The 18,456-nt window shown below is 34.3% G+C and overlaps 1 protein-coding gene across 2 annotated transcripts in view; it reads right to left on the bottom strand.

Moving 5' to 3' along the window:
• LOC138105801 (cadherin-9) overlaps nucleotides 1-18,456 on the bottom strand; it is a 68,520-nt gene that overhangs the window by 28,013 nt on the left and 22,051 nt on the right. For both annotated transcript variants that reach the window (XM_069005885.1, XM_069005886.1), the window contains exon 2: nucleotides 16,727-17,021. In XM_069005885.1, the coding sequence (XP_068861986.1) occupies nucleotides 16,727-17,021 (295 nt within the window). The remainder of the gene's footprint in view (nucleotides 1-16,726; nucleotides 17,022-18,456) is intronic.

Genomic DNA, 18,456 nt, shown 5'->3' with positions numbered 1-18,456 from the left:
TCTGTGTGTGTTTCTGTGTGCATAAACTTTCATGTAAGTGCAAGTAAAAATGTAGAACCCAAAAAGGAAAACTATTAGAGCCAGAGAGAGCGTCACTTCATATCTAGGAAGTGTCAGAACTTAGTGTCATGAACACAGATTACTAGAACTCATGAAGAGTGAGACATAAATTTGAAAAACCACTGCAACATTTGAAATGAGAATGCTTTTATGAATTACGTTTAAAATTCTTTCTATTCCTTTCTGCTATTTAGTGTTTGAAAGAGTCCCTCTGGTATAATTAGGTCTCCCATCATAATACCAGAGTCCATTGCAAAACTGAAGAAAATAGCTTAAAGAGGATTGTTGTAGTGCAAAAGAGGTCTTCCACTAGATGAGACTGGCACATATTTTGCTACCTTTTCATGTGAAGTCATGCTGTTCAGCATGCAACTCTTGTTCCTACTTGGCTCCTTTGGCTGACACGAATTACAACAGCTTCTGCCAGTCAGAAGAATATATCTGCATTTATTGGAAAATTTTAGTTTTACTGATAACTTGTTCTGTAACCTTCATTTTAAACAGTATTCTCCATCTTGGGAGAAGAAAATGAGCAGATTATGTTGTTAGTAATGTGTGCCTCAAGATTCTACCATGAATGTTGGATAAAAAAATGACAGTGATTTAAATATCATTTAGAACTATATCTTTTTTTTTTTTTTTTTTTTTACTAAAAAGAAATCTTTAACTTCAAAGTGCATTTTGATTCTGACATTTTTTATAAAAGTAGTATTTCAGAACAATTCAACTTCTAAGAAAGCTTAGGCTTTGGCCTTCCAGTATAAATTATTCAAAAAGTAGTTTGGAAACAAAACAATCTGAAAATGCTGAAACAGGATGTTTTTTACATTATGAGACAACTTTATTTCTATTTTATTTCAAGTCAACTTCTGTCAAAATTGGCGATTATTGAGAAGTTCTGACTTTTACAGAGGAGTTTTGTCTGTGTATGTGCAGAAAGTCTGTTTCATTTTCAGAAATAGAAGACCAGCTGGGGTAAGTGGAGAGGCAGGAAGGACTTTATCTCCCTAAAGGAGAAGCTCTTATGCTTGCTTCCTGTTTTCAAGCACAATGACAATCTGCTGTTCGTCAAGTTTATTTACAGAGGGAAGATTTTAGAAGAGGGTTACTTTTACAAGTGAAAAGATTTGGGTGAGCTCTGGAAAGCCTCTGGAAGGCACAATTGGGGATTTTGTATCTGTAGAAAACTAAAGAAGATGAATGGACACACGGTTTGCTCAAACAACATCACTCTGAAGATTATGCAGGTGCACTGTGGAAATGCCCCTGTTGAAAACATGAGTGAAATTTTAAGTGAGCTACAGAAATTTTGAGAGGTTTTGAACTACTTTTGTCTTTGAGAGCAGGTTGTTCTCTCTGGATAGTAGTATGTGATTAGGAAAAGAACTGGACAAATGATGAACTAGGAGCTACGTGGCACTACCCAAGCCTTAAAAGTTTAAGGAGATATCTCATTACCACATCAGCTGGATGACAACATTTCTGACTACTTTGTATGTAAGGGACAGGACGAAATGAGGTTGAGATACATCTCTTATGTTTTGATTGAAAGACAAATCTACCTAGAGAGCTGAAAGAATAGTGATCTGTAAAGTGAACTTTGCTCTTTTGCACATGACCACAGTTTAGTGGGGTTTTCACTAGACTGGTCTTCCTTTTATGCAGAAAGGCCCGGAAAGTTGGTAGCATGAAAGATCTCATAGAACAAAGGAAAAGAAAGAGTAAAAGCAGAAAAGGAGTAAGTGTCAACAGGTAAATAGATGTATGATCCAAGGCAGAAGAGGAGTAAATGGGCATGACCAAGAAAAGAAACAATAAAGCCAGCATAGGACAAATAAGCAACCTGAGGAACCAGACTCAAAAGAGCGAAAACATTGAAATGGAAAATTGAAAAGGATCTAAAAATGTAGTTCAGCTATATATACACTGAGAAGATATTTCTTAAAAAGACAAAAGAGAGAAGGTAAAAAGATGGCTTGAAAGAGGGCATGTAATAAATAATTCATAAATTACATTTTATTAAATTAACAATTTTTAATAATCCATTGCATAGTTATGAGGTGAAGCTTAGTTTCACTTGAAAACTTGCTGTCTTATTTTTGTGTATCATGTCTCACAAAATGTTTGATTGAGAAATCAGCTGATATACTAGCTACTGTACTGTGGGTACTGCGCCTTTGTTTTTGATGTCCACTGTCCTCCAACCCAGGAATCACAAACTTTGCACCACTGCTGTGTATGTAAAGAGTCACTGCAATCCCTGCTAATGTGACTAAAAGTAATTTGTGAGAGACTTAAGAAAACAAAGCTGTGCTGCCTGCTGTAGCCTTAATTTCCCTCAGAACTACTTCCATTTTAGTCCATATCAGTAAAAACAGATGGACCAAACCACTCATTTCAGAAATATGAGATACTATTTTTGCACAGCTTTACTTCAGAAACAGTACTTTATATTTTGTAAACAGAACGAGGAAACAATGCTCATAATTTCTTGTGTGTATTGCATTTGGATAGTTTTGGGTTTTGTTTACTGCATCCTTTCCTATGACAAAAAGAAGCCCCATTTCAGATTATGTTATGAGAACTTGCATTAGAGTAGGAACTAAGCGCCAGTGGCTGTCTCACCACACAGAGAGATGCAATGTGACTAAACTACTCTGTCTATAACCTGCCTGAAATGCTGCATTTGCCAGTGAATACAATACATACACCATTGTAACATAATGTCAGAAATTGAACTAGGAAAGAATGGCTAAAGCTGAACAAAGACTCCAGCCCTTACCCTCCCGCTGTTCGATACCTTGATACAGTAACTTTAGTTTTCCTTTGACAGTAATTGTAACTGTGAAGTGCATCAGATGCCCTGCATGAGAATTTGAAAAGCATTATGGACGCAATAACAAGTGGGAAACAGTGAAAAGAATGGGGAATAGTTTGAAGGAGTAGTGGGTGAACAACTCTGTGCAAGTTTATTCTTTTTTTTGAGGCTCATTTTTTCCCTTCTCACCATAAAGTCACTGCTGAAACAGTAATACTGGTGCAATCAAATGGCAGAGATGAAACAGAGGAAAGAGTAGTCAGACTCTTTCAAGTGTTAACATAGATTACCTTTTACATTGCATTTTCTAGTGACTGAAGAGGTACAGTATAAAGTGATCTGCTACCCTTAATAAATGAATAGCAGCTTAGAAGTCTTCTTCATTTTGTTCAATACACTGTACATCTTTAAAATTAGAAAACACAGCTTTTCTAAGGCCAAACAAGTATCTACAGTCTATGTTTGAAAATAAACTAAACTCCAATTAAAATAATTAATCACAGAATTACCCTCAAAATTTCAATTCAAAATAATGATGAAACTCACCAGTAGTATGTTTCTGGGTCTGAAGCTGCTGTATGTACAGAGGGGTTGTTCCAACTAGAAATAGTTGACAATGAAATTGAGGTGTGGAAGGCTCCACAAGTAATACTGTAATATGGCCACTGATTACCTTTGTTATTCCTAATCTGCCCACAGGGAATGTGGAAATAGGCCACCTGTATAAACTGGCAGCTGACAGATCCATGACAGATCAATCATAGGAGCTCCACCACTTGTTTCCTTCTTTAAGATGAGAGCTGGCAATTTTCACCCTTTGCCCCATCTTAATTTCTAGAATACTCCAAAAGAGAGAAACAATGTTCAGCCGCTTTTATGATTAAACATAGGAAGAGTTTGACCCTGTTGATCCTATTAGGAGAAGCAGTAGTTGATAAAGGCTGCAGCATGCTTATCTCTTGGTTAAAAATCCCTACTCCTAGCCAGCAGTTTCAAAGAAGGCTTCATTTTATTTATAGTTTTTTTATTTATAAACTAATGACATAGAAACATTATTTCTCCACTACTCTTAGCTTCCTTTGTTCATGTATTACAGCTTTAAGACGCTTTCTGCTTTGCCCTTTTCTTTTCTCAAAACTAGTTAATTGTGGTCCTCCAAATAATCTCTGAAGTTCTCACTTAAAAGAAAAAAAGCAAGCTTAAAAGAAACAGTTTTCAAACTTTGAGTTCTGATGTATATGCCTGTAGTGTTGTGTATTTTGCAATGAAACTCCAACATAGTTATGATTTTTTTTTTTTTGAGAAGGAACAAGTTAACCTTCTGTACTTATTTTTCATTTGCTCCTCATTTGAGTTCATCTTATGTAACTCCTTATAAGTTTTTTAATTTCTATGATTGAGAACTAGAATAATACTCTCATTTCCATCTTCAAAATTAGTCTATAATACAAATTAGTAGAAACCTTTACAGAGTTTGTACCTTTTGCCACCTCTGCAAACAGGTGCATTTTAGAGCCACATGTGAATCTCTGTTATGACCATGAAAAAGTACATAATTATTTTTACAATGACGGGCCGGCGTCATCTCTATTTTACTTGGGATCATTTTCATCATCTGTTGGAACTCCTTTTCAGGTAGTGATAAAGTTTGTCTCTTTAAAATTAATACAGCTGTGGAAAATAGTAATTTCCATAAAAATGTTGTTAATGAAGCTATTATGGCAGCCCCAAATTTACATTAGTTTATAATATGTGATTCATGAAAAACTCTTGCTTCTGTCATATTTAGATATTCCAGATGTTGTCTGTTAAAATAACAATAAAGACCTATAATTTTGAGGTGAAATGGAGTCTAGAGGAGAGCAAATTAATCAAATTCCAGAGTTATCTCAGTCATTTGCTTTTTAAAGTTACATTAGAGTACCATTTTCACACACAAGCAGAACACTTCTAGAGTGTGCATGTGTATATATAAGTAAATACAGAAGTAAGTATATATATGTGGGGGGGTATCAGTGTAGGTACATGTCTAATATTAAGTAGGCTCAATCGAGACTTTTTTATTATTGCTTCTAGATATTTCATTTATCTTGAAAAATGTTCAAAATTCTTAAGTATAATGTGTCAAATGATTCAAAGGCAAAAGTGTTCTGCTAAAGACTGTTGAGTTTTCAGTATGACTGCAAATCAATTAGAAGTTCATTGGCCATTTAAGACTCTGGTCACAGTAAATGATGTGCATCATGGGGACGATCTCATCTGGGCATATCTCACAGATTGGCATGTTTCTGACTGAAAATTTAAAGGTGTTGACTACAAATTACTTGCTTGGGAAATACTCTTAAAAATACCAGAGCCAATTTCAGAATGCTTAGACGCTGTGGTGATTAGGACTCCATGAAAACACATTTGGCATATGCATTTAAACAGTTTGTTTGTCTTCCTTGGGTAGACACACGTTCCTGACAGCCAAGGTGTCTTTTAAAATTGTAGTCATGAAGTCAGTAAGTATCAGTCTTCTGGACCATGAAATATAAGATTATTTTTTAACCTTCCTCTCAAACCACCTCAGTGCACTAAAGGGGTGGCTACCCTTTAGGATTGGGTATATTTTTTTTTTCACAACTGTCACATATTTTGACTTTATGAAGAAATAAGCCTTTCAATTTTGTTTTGTGTTGTTTTTTAATACTGTGTATGTAGCCTTGTTTATCACAGGCTACTTATCATTTGCCTTGGAGTAGAATGAAGTAACTGGTTTTGAACTGGCTTTCTCACAGGAAGCTTTGATAAGAATTTGGGGTTTGTTGGCAGTTAAATGCAAGATATTCACACATATAGATACTTCAGAGGACATTAAGTTAGGTTATATTGTTCTGGTTTTTTGGAGGGTTTTGTTTGTTTTTAATCACCAATTAGGTGATTAAATATGAAGATACAAACAACTTTCATAAGGAATAAAACTGATACTTGTACAGACCTTAATCATGCTTGATCTTAATTTTACAGTGTTACATATTTTTGAGGTTGTAGGAAAAAGCTATTCTGGAAAATGTTCTGAGGCATCTGGTAAGATAGTACAAAATTAGGTAAATGTGAGCATCAGGATTGCTGTCATTGTGGAAACTTACAGATGTATGTTTTGCAAGGTGTTGAGAAAAATAAATGTGAAATGCTGTAATCCATTTGTTACACATGCTTAGTAAAAGATAAGTATCAGTGGGAATAATATCAAGTACTTTTCAAACAAGCAGGAGTAGAGCAAGAGAGTCCAGGATAAGACTTTTCTTACCTTCATTTTCCTGACTCTGTGAAGGCTGTGTATGGCAGGGAAAATTTCCAAAATGACTATATGATTGGCAAGAAGGAAAATTGCTGTTCTATAATAGAATTCAAGCTGAAGTATTAATTGAACTAAGAAAACCACACATGTAACTGCCATTCCTATAATTCATCTTCTGTGTTGCTAATAACTTGTCATCAACTCTACTTTTTAAAATGATTTAATTTAAAAAACATCACATTTATGTAATATATAAAAGCACATGTATCTAATGTATACATATACATATATGTATGAGCACATTTTAAGTGAGAAATTTACTTATTTAATAATACTGTTCCATTATGGACAGATATTGTATCATATCTATTAATGTGAGTAGTGGACTTCTTGGGGGATGGTAATCTTCTTTTCCTGTGCTTTCTACTCTTAGCCTGCTGGAATGCTGCAGCTAAATCATTTATATTTGAAATGCTACTAATCATTCAGATTCACATGAGATAAAGCTTTAACTTCTCAGTAACCCTACTAAAACTGAGAATTAGAGTGGAGTGGGATAACTCACAAAAATAGATTTACAGGATAAATAAATATTTTGGAATCTAGACCTTTGTTTTGTGAGAGATTGATCTGTTTGATGAAACTGCTATCTCCTTTGAAGACTGAGAATTATGTCAAAGCATCTTTATGTGTGTTCTATTCTCTCTGTGATGATTAGTTAATTTATAATAGATTAGAAAAAAAAAATTGTTTTATCTTGAATGCAAATGTGATCCATTGTATTTTATTTATATATTTTGGAGATTCTTAGAAATTATGTAGAAATCTGGTAGAAAAAAAAGAAAAAAAAACCAAAACAAAACAACAGAAACAACCCTGCCTGTGTTTTTTACTTTCAAAATAGATGCTTGCATGTGTTAGCATGGTTAAAAAAAAAAAAAAAATCAACAACTTTTACACTCAGCTGCTTTATGTTAGCAACTAAAGTGTATACTCAGGCATTCAGAAAGCTGTCTTTCCTTTTATAGACAACTGAAAATATTCTGCATTCAATAGATTAGAATAAGTAAGCATCCCAGATGGGCTTTAATTTTAAAAAATTATACTTCTCAATATAATTTGAAAATTCTCTTTTATGGGTACATATAAAAAAATCTCAAACAGATTTACCTTTTATCTAGTTAATTGCAATTTCTCACTTATATCTGTGCAACCAGCCTTCTCAGCCAACTACAGAAGTAACATTTGAGAAATCCCATTCTTGAAAATAATTTAAATGAAGAAAAGGATTTTTTTTCAGACACCTAAAACTGCACAAGGATCATAATTACATGATTTCAGAATAGAACTCTGTGCGTTAGCTTGATATAAATAGTGACACTGATGTTAGCACTTTTAATGCATAATCTGTCCTTAGACAACATATCATCTCCTCTCCAATACTAACCTGTTTAATTTAATGTCTGGCATACTTTAGTTGTAATGAAGGCTATAACACATGTATGCCTCTGTTTGACATATTCCTTCTGAAGAAGACACAGGTGTTCCTAATATTAGTACTGCTCATTAGTACCAGCTATTCCAGTCCTTAGTACTATCAGTTCAATTGCTGCAGGCTTTAATAGGGTCCCATAAATGTGAGAAGGGTCTCACTGCAAGACTTACTCTGTAGCATGTCTTAAAAGAAGGAAAATTATTTGGTGGTTGGTAGCTTCAAAGGCTCATAAGGGATTAAATTAGGTAAATATAAACTGGCATCATGCATAGGAACTCTGTTTACTGTGGCTCTGAGAACAGGTTGCACGTGGTTGTGAATTGTAACATGTTTATATCAAAGGGTGTATGGAAGAGTGTATGTTCACATAAAGAGGTTTGGCTGAAGCAACATGCTGTTTCAGAATGTGATATTTTTAGTTTTCAGATGAGAAGCCATGAAAGATGAAAGGATTTAATGTCCAGTCAGAGGGACACCATCTCTAACAATGCAGAACATATCCCATTGTATTGCCCTGCAGCGTGAGCAAAAGTGCTGATGCAAAGAATCCAGGAGCATTATGCTTCTGTTCAGAGATTATAGTGTTATAGCTGAAATCTAGTGAAATAAAAGTAAGGAAAATTAATGCATCAAAAATTTTTTTGTGTAGGTAAGAGACAGGAAATTTTAATGGTAGTTTCAAGCCCTAATTTAGATATGTGCAGGTCTCTGGTTTTCAGGGATTTTTTTAGTATTTTGGGGTTTTTTTGTCTTTTTTTTCATTTTGTTTTGTTTTCAGTGTACACAGAGAATGGGAAATAATAAATTTGCTGCAATAAAGTAACCAGGCAAACAGTTTTGCAATGAGTCATTTCAGAGAGGTAGAAAGGGGAGGCATATTCAACACAGCCCAGGTCTGAAAATTCCATTTGGCAAGATGACTGTCATTCCAAGGCTATCATTTCAGTGTCCATTGCTGCAGTAGCTGAACTTATTAAGACATATCTATGGAGTAGATCTGTTCTTGTGTTCTATGAACTGGTAGGAAATTGAGTTTAAATGAGTTTGTGGTCAGCTTAAAACTGCATCTCCAAAGTTTAAACCAGTTAGTTGATGAATCCTAAAGTCCCATATGGTGCTATAAAAGTCACCCCTCCTGCTTACTAATTGCTGCATTTGAAATTCTGGCATCTTATTTCTTCCTATGAAAAATATTTTAGAACATCATGAAAGGTCAGTGGGTGGAGGTCTAAGGGAGCTCAGACGAGGTCACAGACTGACAGTGAGTTGATAGTGGCTCAGTTCTCACAGGACAGAAATACAAAAATTAATTATACCTTCCTGTGTTGGCAGCAAACACTAGTTATTTTTACTTGCCAACAGCACTTCTACAAAACCCCAATTTCTTGTAGCACCAAGAGTCAGCAGTTACTCCTAGTGGGTGAATAAATGGTTCTGGTTTTCCCACTGTGCTGCCTCAGACTTGTGGTGTCTTTGTAGGAAACCAAACTTGCCCCCATCCCAAAACAAAACAAAAAACAAGAAAGAAAGTGGTGAATCCTGTTTAGTTTAGAAGGATTTTGTAGCTGAAGAAAAATGAATATGTCAAGTACTGATTCTTTAGCTAAGGTTAGACACTGCTGGATGAAAGAGTCTCACCTGCTTTTACCTGCTTTACTTTGCATATTCCTGTCACTTCCCTAGTACCAACTCTGGCATCAAACCTCATGTGATCTGAACCAGGGAACAAAAGTAGTAGAAAATGAATATTGACTTTGAAAAATCCATCTTTATGATGATTTTAGCTCCCTAAACTTTCTTCTTTTGGGTTCAGAGAACAGTGGGAAAGACCTAAGATAGCACACCTGGGAGGGAACAGAGAGACCAAAAAGAGAAAAAGAGTGCCACTCCTTTTTCTGTAGCTTGAGATCCTATCTGTAATGTTAAAATGTTCTGTGAACCTTAAATTTGTGAATGATTTGAAATCTTCACAAAAATGTTACAGATGTTTTCTACCTGGTCTTCTGTAAAGCCTTTGACATGGTCCACCACAATTCTTTTCTATAAATTGGAGAGAGAAGGATTTGATAGGTGAACTGTTAGGTGCATAAGGAATTGGTTGGACTGTCACAATCAGTGTGTAGTGGTCAATGCTTCAGTGTCCCAATGGACATCAGTGACAAGTGGTGTCCCTCTGGATTCTGTACTGGGACAAATGTCATTTAATACCTTAATGACATAGACAAAGGGATCAAGCGTAGCCTTAGCAAATTTGTAGATGACCCCACATGAGTAATGTGATTGGCACACCTGAAGAGCAGGATGCCATCCAGAGGGATCTGGACAAGCTGAGAACTGGGCCCATGGGAATCTCGTGAGGATTAACAAGACTAATGCAAGGTGCTGCACCTGGATCGGGGCAATGCCCCATATCAACACAGGCTGGGAGATGAGCAGGTAGACAGCAGCCCTGCTGATAAAGGCTTGGGGGTGCTGGTGGATGGGAGGCTGGACACGACCCAGCAGTGTGCACTTACAGAAAGCCAAATGTGTCCTGGGCTGCATCAAAAGCATCTTCGCCAGCAGGGTGAGAGCCCACCTGGAATGGTGCATCCAGCTCTGGGGTCCCCAGAACAGGAACAACATTGACCTGTTGGAGCAAGTCCAGAGGAGGCCATGAAGATGATTAGAGGGATGGAGCACCTCTCCTGTGGGGAATGGCTGAGAGAATTGGAATTGTTCAGCTGGAGGAGAGAAGGCTTCAGGGTTACCTGATTGCAGCCTTCCAGTACCTGTAGGAATCCTATAGGAAAGAGGGAGAGAGACTATTCACAAGGGCCTGTAGTGACAGGACAAGGGGGAATTATTTTAAACTGAAAAAGAGTAGGTTTAGATTACATATTAGGTAGAAATTCTTTAGTGTGAGGATGGTGAGGAACTGAAACAGGATGCCCAGAGAAGTTGCCCCATTCTTGGGAGCATTCAAGGGTAGGTTGGATGGAGGTCTGAGCAACCTGGTCTAGTGGAAGGTGGCTCTGCCCGTGGCAGGGACCTAGATATCTTTAGGGTCCTTTCCAACCCAAACTATTCTATAATTACATGATATATACAATACATACATATTATTTTTTGATGTGATTGCTTATACTATATTTTAGGTGTTTATTTTATCTTCAACCTGTAACAAAGTATAATAGTAATTGCAAATGAATATTTAAATTTTACAGAAATTATATACTTTGATCATGAAATGAACACATGCAGGAAGATCCTAACACTTCTGTAAAATCCAACTTGAAATCAGTGGAGCTGTACAAACTCAAAATAACCTATTTACACTAGCAGAGCTGTAGTAAGTTCCTTGCAGACATCCTTTTTGCTGGGAAAATGTTGTCCATATTATGTATACAGATGAATGGGTAGACAAATGATAGAATAATTTAAGCTAATCATCATGATCTAAATAAGATTCCTTTGGTGTTCTAGTGATTTTCTTTTGTACTCTAGAAATATGGAGTTTTAAAGCATCCATTCATGCTACTCTAAAAATAGTATCTACCTCATCCCAAATGCAAAATACTTATAAATACTTATAAATACTTCTATATACTTCCCTAATAAAAATACTCTACATGTCCTTAACAGACTGCATGCCCAAAAGTGAAAGAAAAAAACCCCAAATTTCCAAAATTATTTGAAAATATCCAGGAAAGATTTATGGTTTTTAACTACTTAATAAAAAAGAGGGTTTTGACTTTTTTACCTTAATGGTTTAAGAAAGAATTACTGGGCATTGAACTTTTATTTTATATTTTATTTTTTTTCATAAAAAGACTTGCATGAAAATAAGAAAGAACCTAAATTAGAATAAAAATTCTGCATTTAAAAATGATTCTGACATATAAAAAAGTTTTGAAATTCTTTATAGTGGCAAATGCAAAAAGAAATATTGAAAGTATTCTAGTTACAGAATTTCTGCCATCATGCTTAGTTTGACTAAAAGGAATTCTAATTCTATCTTGTAAAATATGAACTTGTGGATAAAATTTTTATTTGAAATGTACCTTTCTCTTAAAGCTAACTCAATAATTCATTTTAAAATAGAGTGCACATTAACAACTAGCATTCTGAAGTTTTGCAAGTTAACAAAGTAGTTTTTGTAAGCTTGTGTCAAAGTCAAAACAGTCATTCATAGCTTCTTTTTATGAATGTCTGAAACCAGGGAAAATATACAAAGGAGAAAATGTAAATATTTCCTGCTGAATCATGGAAGATGAGAGCTGCCTCCCTTTAGTTGTTTATACACATCTGTAGATTAATGGCTACTGACATAAGAAAATTCAAAAATAGAAAATGTGATGGTTACTGCATTTGGTTAATTTTCTTTCTTTCCTTTTTTTTTTTTTTTTTTTTTACCGTAAATTCGACTTGTTCTTGTAAGAGCTTCCTATACAAAATAACAAACTGTTCTTGAGAAATGTGTGCTTGGGATTATGTGATGATGAAAACACGGCGTAACTAAAAATAATATCAGAATGTAGTGCAGTCTTACTTAAATGAAGTAGTAGTTGTGATCATTATAGATTCCCAAGAGATACTGTAGAAATACTGAACAATGATAATGGAACGTCTAAGAGAATCATTGTATAATTGGTGTTTCAGGATATACTAGTGCACTCAAATACAACAGCATGGTGATAAGAATGGTAATATTAATGTATATTACCCAGTGTGTTTTATTTCACTCTCATCTTGTTTTTTATTCATGTGTATGTCTTTTACATATATCTTTTATTTATAGCTTTTATTTAGAATAGCTGTTCAATTCAAGGCATGTTTAGTCTTGCTATAATCCTGTATACCTCAATTGAAAATGGCCATATTTATATTTCATATATAACATTTTTCTATCAAGCCCCACTCATCAACTGAAGAAAAACTCTTTTATTCTGATTATTTTCTATAAAAGTGGTATAATGGAAAAAATTTATGTTCCAGATTTAGATTAATATATTTAGATTAATCCTGTCATGTAGAAATCCCGAAATATGTTAGGTGTCTTTGGTTAGATCTATAAATTTAGAAAGTAGCAGTTTGAAGAAATGACTGGTAAATTAAATTAGACATTATCCCTTCTCTTAGTAGAATCCATGCAAAGACTAAAAATTTGTTGTGAAATACTCATCAGCTGCATGCTAAAGAAGCTTAATGACATGAAACTGGTAAGTCTTACTCATTAAAATTAGCAAAACAGGTACAGAGGGATGTAATGATATTGACCTGGATGCCAAAAGGGATTAACTACACAGGACATCACTAACTTCCCTTTTCAGAAAGTTCTTAATAACCTGAGAGTGGATTACACAGTGATGTGCGGTGCTAGTTTTGAATTTATTTGGGTTTTTTTAGGCATGTTTCACTCAGAAAAATACTTGGACTGAGCTTATACTCATGTAAGTCTTGAAGATGAATTGAGGAGATTTAAAATGTGATTAAGACTGTACTTTTCATTCTACATGAAGAGGAAATCAAAAGATTATTCATGATGCCTAATATGTATTTAACTTCTCTGAAGTTTTTGGGGTTTTGGATAGGTAGTTCAGATTAGGTCATGCTTGAAACCCACCAATTCTTCATTGTGATCAAGATTGTACCTTAGAACTTTGGCATTGCATCAGTTTAAAATCTTGAACATCTTTTGTAAATTTGCTTCCTATATAATGTTTTGATTAACCTCTATGGGTCTTTCTAGCCTCTTTTTCTCATTTTTTGAAATTATATTTTTTTAAAATAATTTACTAAATCTGATATAAATCTCAGGATTCTTCCAGTCAACTCTAGTATTGTTCAAAAATATAGCTACAGCAGTTATTATCCTCTAGTACTTCAGCAGATTATTTTAATGACAGATTCCATGTTACTGAGTTTCAGAATATTTTAAACTAACTTTCTCATTCAACTTTTTAACTCACAATCAGTGTAAACATTTAACATGATCATTTCCATAAAATTTATCTGAAATGACACTGCAGTCAGCTCACTTCAGTGGTTTTGATTACTCCCAGTACTAACTTTGCTACACCGCATTTTAGGTTTATCCATAACACTGTTGGATTGGATCTATTTAGGCATAGCAGGGCTAATTTATATATAACTTGATGGCTGCACAAACTAGTGCACAAATAAGCATTCATATTTCCCCCGGGCTTGAATAGGTTGTGCTGAAAATCCACATTATGCTTTCACTCTTCTTGCTATAAAACTGGTTAAACATGATGGAGATCTGCTTATTGGTGCTGAAAATCACACATTCTGTCAGAGGTGTTGACTTACCATTTTCCCTAGTGTGTTCTAGACACAGTTATTCCAAGAAACAGTCAGTAACACACTGAGAAGTACATAGTATGATTTCAATTTGAATAACAGATATACACACAGCTGGAAACATTGCTAGTGATGATTCCTCTTCAATTTCTCCATCTTAGTGACATTTTCCTGAGCTTTCATAAATATCTGCTGTTATATTTGTTGGACTTGACAAACATAATAAATATAATAGTTAAGAAAAAAATGTGGTTTGAGACAGAAAATTGGGAAGACAGAAAGAATTGAAAGAAACTGATTTTCCTACAGATTTTTGACCTGCTTATCATGAGTATGTCTATTTTTTATAGTGTGTATAGTGTAACCATATAGCAATTTCCAGTCAGAAAACTTCTTAGATTAGGTGTGCAGGAATCTCTATATACAATCTAAAAAATATCTCTCATAATTTCTAGTGTTTATGTAGGTAATGCAGGAATACTTTGACTTTTTCATTTTACTTAGTCTTAATAAAGATGATCACTCTCTTCCAGAGATTCTGGATTTTATTATATTATTTTTATTTTCCTCCATTTGTTAGCAGAAAATAGAGGAAAATCTAGAATTAAAAGGCACTTAATGTTTTATTCTGCACTCTTCTGGTTTTCTGAAATACTATTTTGTGATTTCTCTTTGGGGCTACTGCTTTAACAAATTTAGACTTTGGGCTTCTATTTAAGTTGTTTATTTTCCAGTTAGGGCATCCAGTTCCTTATCTGGAAGAATGATACAAAAGGATTCCAAGAAGAAATACCTGTGTGCTCAATCTTATTCACATCTGTATACTCATCCTGACTCTTGAAGCATTCTTATGGCTGACTTCAGAAATATAGAATATATGTTGCTAGAATGGACTGGTCTGGATTTGGGTTCTTCTATTCCACTTTAAAAAAATTACAAACCTACTTTCATTCATTCAAATTCAAATGCTAAAAATTCCAATTCCAGTGGTTTTTATATTCCTAAGTGCCAGCTAAATGTCAACTAAACAGAGGAAAGAATAACTCAGATACCTTCTTTTGCTTTCATATTAGAAGCCAAAGAACATTTTTTACTGTTTATATCCCTTTCCTCAAGGAAAAGTATACAAAGTCTCCTTGAAAGTAAAATTCACCTTTACTTTTGTCTTTTATGGACACTTCCTCAGCTTAAACTACATCATGGTACTTATTCTATCATCCCTCATAAAATATAAACATTTCATAGACTTAATATTTCTCGGGCAGTGCCAAAGCACTGGATCTTATTCACTTCTCTTTTATTCATGCCTCTCAATTGACTCTAATAAAGTTGGACTAAGTGATAATGTTAAACATGGACATCATGCTTTTTTCCTATCTATTCCCATAGAGTTCCTTCCTTACAAATATATTTCAAATTAAATATGACAGGTGCACTGCCAACATTTTTCTTTCAGTTATTATCAGCAATTTAAATTCTGAATGGAAAGGATTTCTCTATTTTCCATATATCTTTAAAAGAAGCATCCTTGGACTCTTTGCATTACACATAGTAGTATATTTGTTCCCTTCTCATGCTCACAAAATATTACTTTATTATTAAAATGTATTTTATAAGTATATATAAAATATTTTATTTTCTAAAATAAGTAAAAATAATATTTTTTACTCTCATGTTTATAAAATAAATCCTTATTCTGTTATACTTCTACTGCTCTCAGAGATATTAGCTTCTGGAAATTATTTCGTGAAGATGCATATTAATCACAAGATTCAATGGCTATTTTATTGTCTCTCTTAGCTATGCCATTATCCAGGGCTGATTTTGCAAACCAATACAGTAAATCATGAGAAGTAAATAACTCTTGAGAATTTATCGGTTAGTTGTTTCCCATAGCCTATGGATTTTATGCTTATCTTATGAGAGAATCTGTCTCTGCTGTAAGAAAGTGAAGCACTTAGGTAATCATGATAACTTCCGATGAGTGTGTGCTGGTGAATATTATCTATCACTTTATATATTTGAACAAAACTCAGAGAATTATTTTCCTGTTATGCTGTGTTTTTCACATCTACTATAACTCCACATTTTTACTTTTCATTGCAGCAGTTATAAATAGGTGTAAATTTTTACCCATTAAGACAAATATTTTTGAAACAAAAATAGTTAATTATTTAGAGACAGTGTTCATATATTTGTTATGAAAAAATTCAATATTAAATTAACAAGTCCATATTAAAAAAAACCCAAAACAACAAAAAACCCACCAACAAGAACTATCAATACTGATAACAGAAAGAAAAAGAAAAGACATTTGTAGGAATATATTTTGCATAATTTTGATATATTAATTGATTTACATACTTACATGCTTAAAACAGTTTGTGTCTAAAGGTACAGAAAGTTTTGGTAAATTAGACCTTAAAACACAAAGATGACACTCTTTATGCGAGTGATAGTCTCGGCTGTGACAACACTATGTAGTAACTGATGAGACAGCCATACATGCTGCATTCCGTGATGGTTCCGGTGGGCTTAGAAGAGTAAGAGTAGCTTATAGCATGGAAAAAGGATTAAAAAGTGGATAAAGATGAAACAAATGAATAAAAGCAGAAACCAGTTATTTATGATACATTGCTGGCAACAGAAATTGTTCCATGGATATTCAGAGCAGCTAGTAGCAAGTGCTTCAAATAATAAATTACTTATAACTTCCCAGTCAGCTCAAACCTGTTTGCATTTTACATAAGGAGAAGTTTTTACCTACCAACTCCAGACATCTCCGGAATACTGGCGGTGTACATGTCCTTGGTGAATTTTGGTTCATTGTCATTGATATCGTGGATTTTAATGATAAATTCAGACTCTGGCTCCACTTGTCTTCCAGTTTTTCTGTCTATAGCCTTGGCACGTAGCACATATAGGGACTTTTCTTCTCTGTCCAATTTCTTTGCAGCATGAATATCTCCTGTATTTTCATCTATAATGAACAGACTGCCAGCCCCATCTCCTGTTAATATGTATTTTAAATTTCCATCTCCTTTATCTTGGTCAGTGTGTAGCTTCAGAGAGGTAGAAAAGAAGAATTTTATAAATATATATATTGTTATTACAGACCAAATAATTCATCATATATGAATAAGTCTGTACAATCTTGACTATAATTGGGGTCAGTAGTGGTTATCTTCTGTCACTGTTGGAAAAATTGAAAATTTTAGACTCAGTCATACACAAAAAATAGCTCCAAACAAACTCATAAGGACAGAGGATGATGTAGAAGATATTGAAATAGTATTTAAAATGACAAACTTATAACAAAAATTTGTATTTCTTTGAACAGTCTGACCAGAAACTACCAGAATTCTCCTTTTTGAAGATGACGGAGAGTGCAAAACTCCCAAATTTCTATTTTGCATTTACTTGCTGATAGGGTAACCAGTTACCTTGAAACAAATGGGTTTTAAGGATTAGAGATTCTGAACTTCCCCAAATCACCTGTAAGTGTTCTGATTTAAGTAACTTATGTTTCTAGTTGTATTGTTTTCTTATTTTATTTTTTTTTTTTAAGAAACATCTTACCTCCGTTGATTATTTCTTTCTTTCCAGTCCTCTCCACACAGAAGAAATAATTTTCAAGAACACTAGGAGGTAAATGTTCAAAGCATAGAGGGGTTTAACAATCCTTTTCCTACTCGACCTCCTCATAAGGGTTCAAAACTCTGTCCCTGTGAACTTACAGGAACTGGTTAGTTTGCCATTATAAAAAAGTGTCTAAAACCAAAGTCAAAACAAGCCATTGAAGCTGACCCAGGCACTAGAAATTCTCATATAATGGACTTCTTCAGGTGTCTATTCCTCTTATTTCATTTACATGGCCCTGTAGTTCATTTTTTTAGCTTCTGCCGCATATTTTCCTTATATAAATCCTTACAGTCACATCTGGCCACAGATTGGTGACTTGAGTGCTTCTGAAGTGTGAACAGAGAGAGTTTTATCCTAACATGTTTTTTAATTCTCTGGGTAAAACATGTTATATCATCAACCTGAGAAAATCTTGTTCAGTATCAGCAATGGTATCATTCTAGATAGTCACTAGAACAATAAGTTTGTTTTTGCCACATCTTTCCTTGTTTCTGTATTCCTGCCAGTGTTTACCTCCATGTTTCAAAGGTGAGCCTTGCAAATTTTTATTACTCTACCTGTATGAAGGATGATTGCAATAGATTTTGTCCAAATTATTCACTTTATTTTTTCCTCCATTTTAACACTGTATCATGACACTAGTCACCAAGTATTATCTAATTACTGCTTTGGCCTTCCAGAGATAAGACTGGATGAGATAACTATCCAAGGTAGGTCACCTCATAGTAAGTACTAGGACCTACCACATTCAGTGTATATCTGTAATAAATACCTGTGAAAATTATTGAGGATTGCATGGTCATCTGCTAAAAAGAGGTCCTATACACTAAAAGCTGCAGATGAATAGCAAGCTGT

The sequence above is a fragment of the Aphelocoma coerulescens genome, chromosome 2, assembly GCF_041296385.1.
Source record: "Aphelocoma coerulescens isolate FSJ_1873_10779 chromosome 2, UR_Acoe_1.0, whole genome shotgun sequence".
Lineage (NCBI taxonomy): Eukaryota > Metazoa > Chordata > Aves > Passeriformes > Corvidae > Aphelocoma > Aphelocoma coerulescens.
This window is presented reverse-complemented; position numbering and strand designations above follow the sequence as displayed.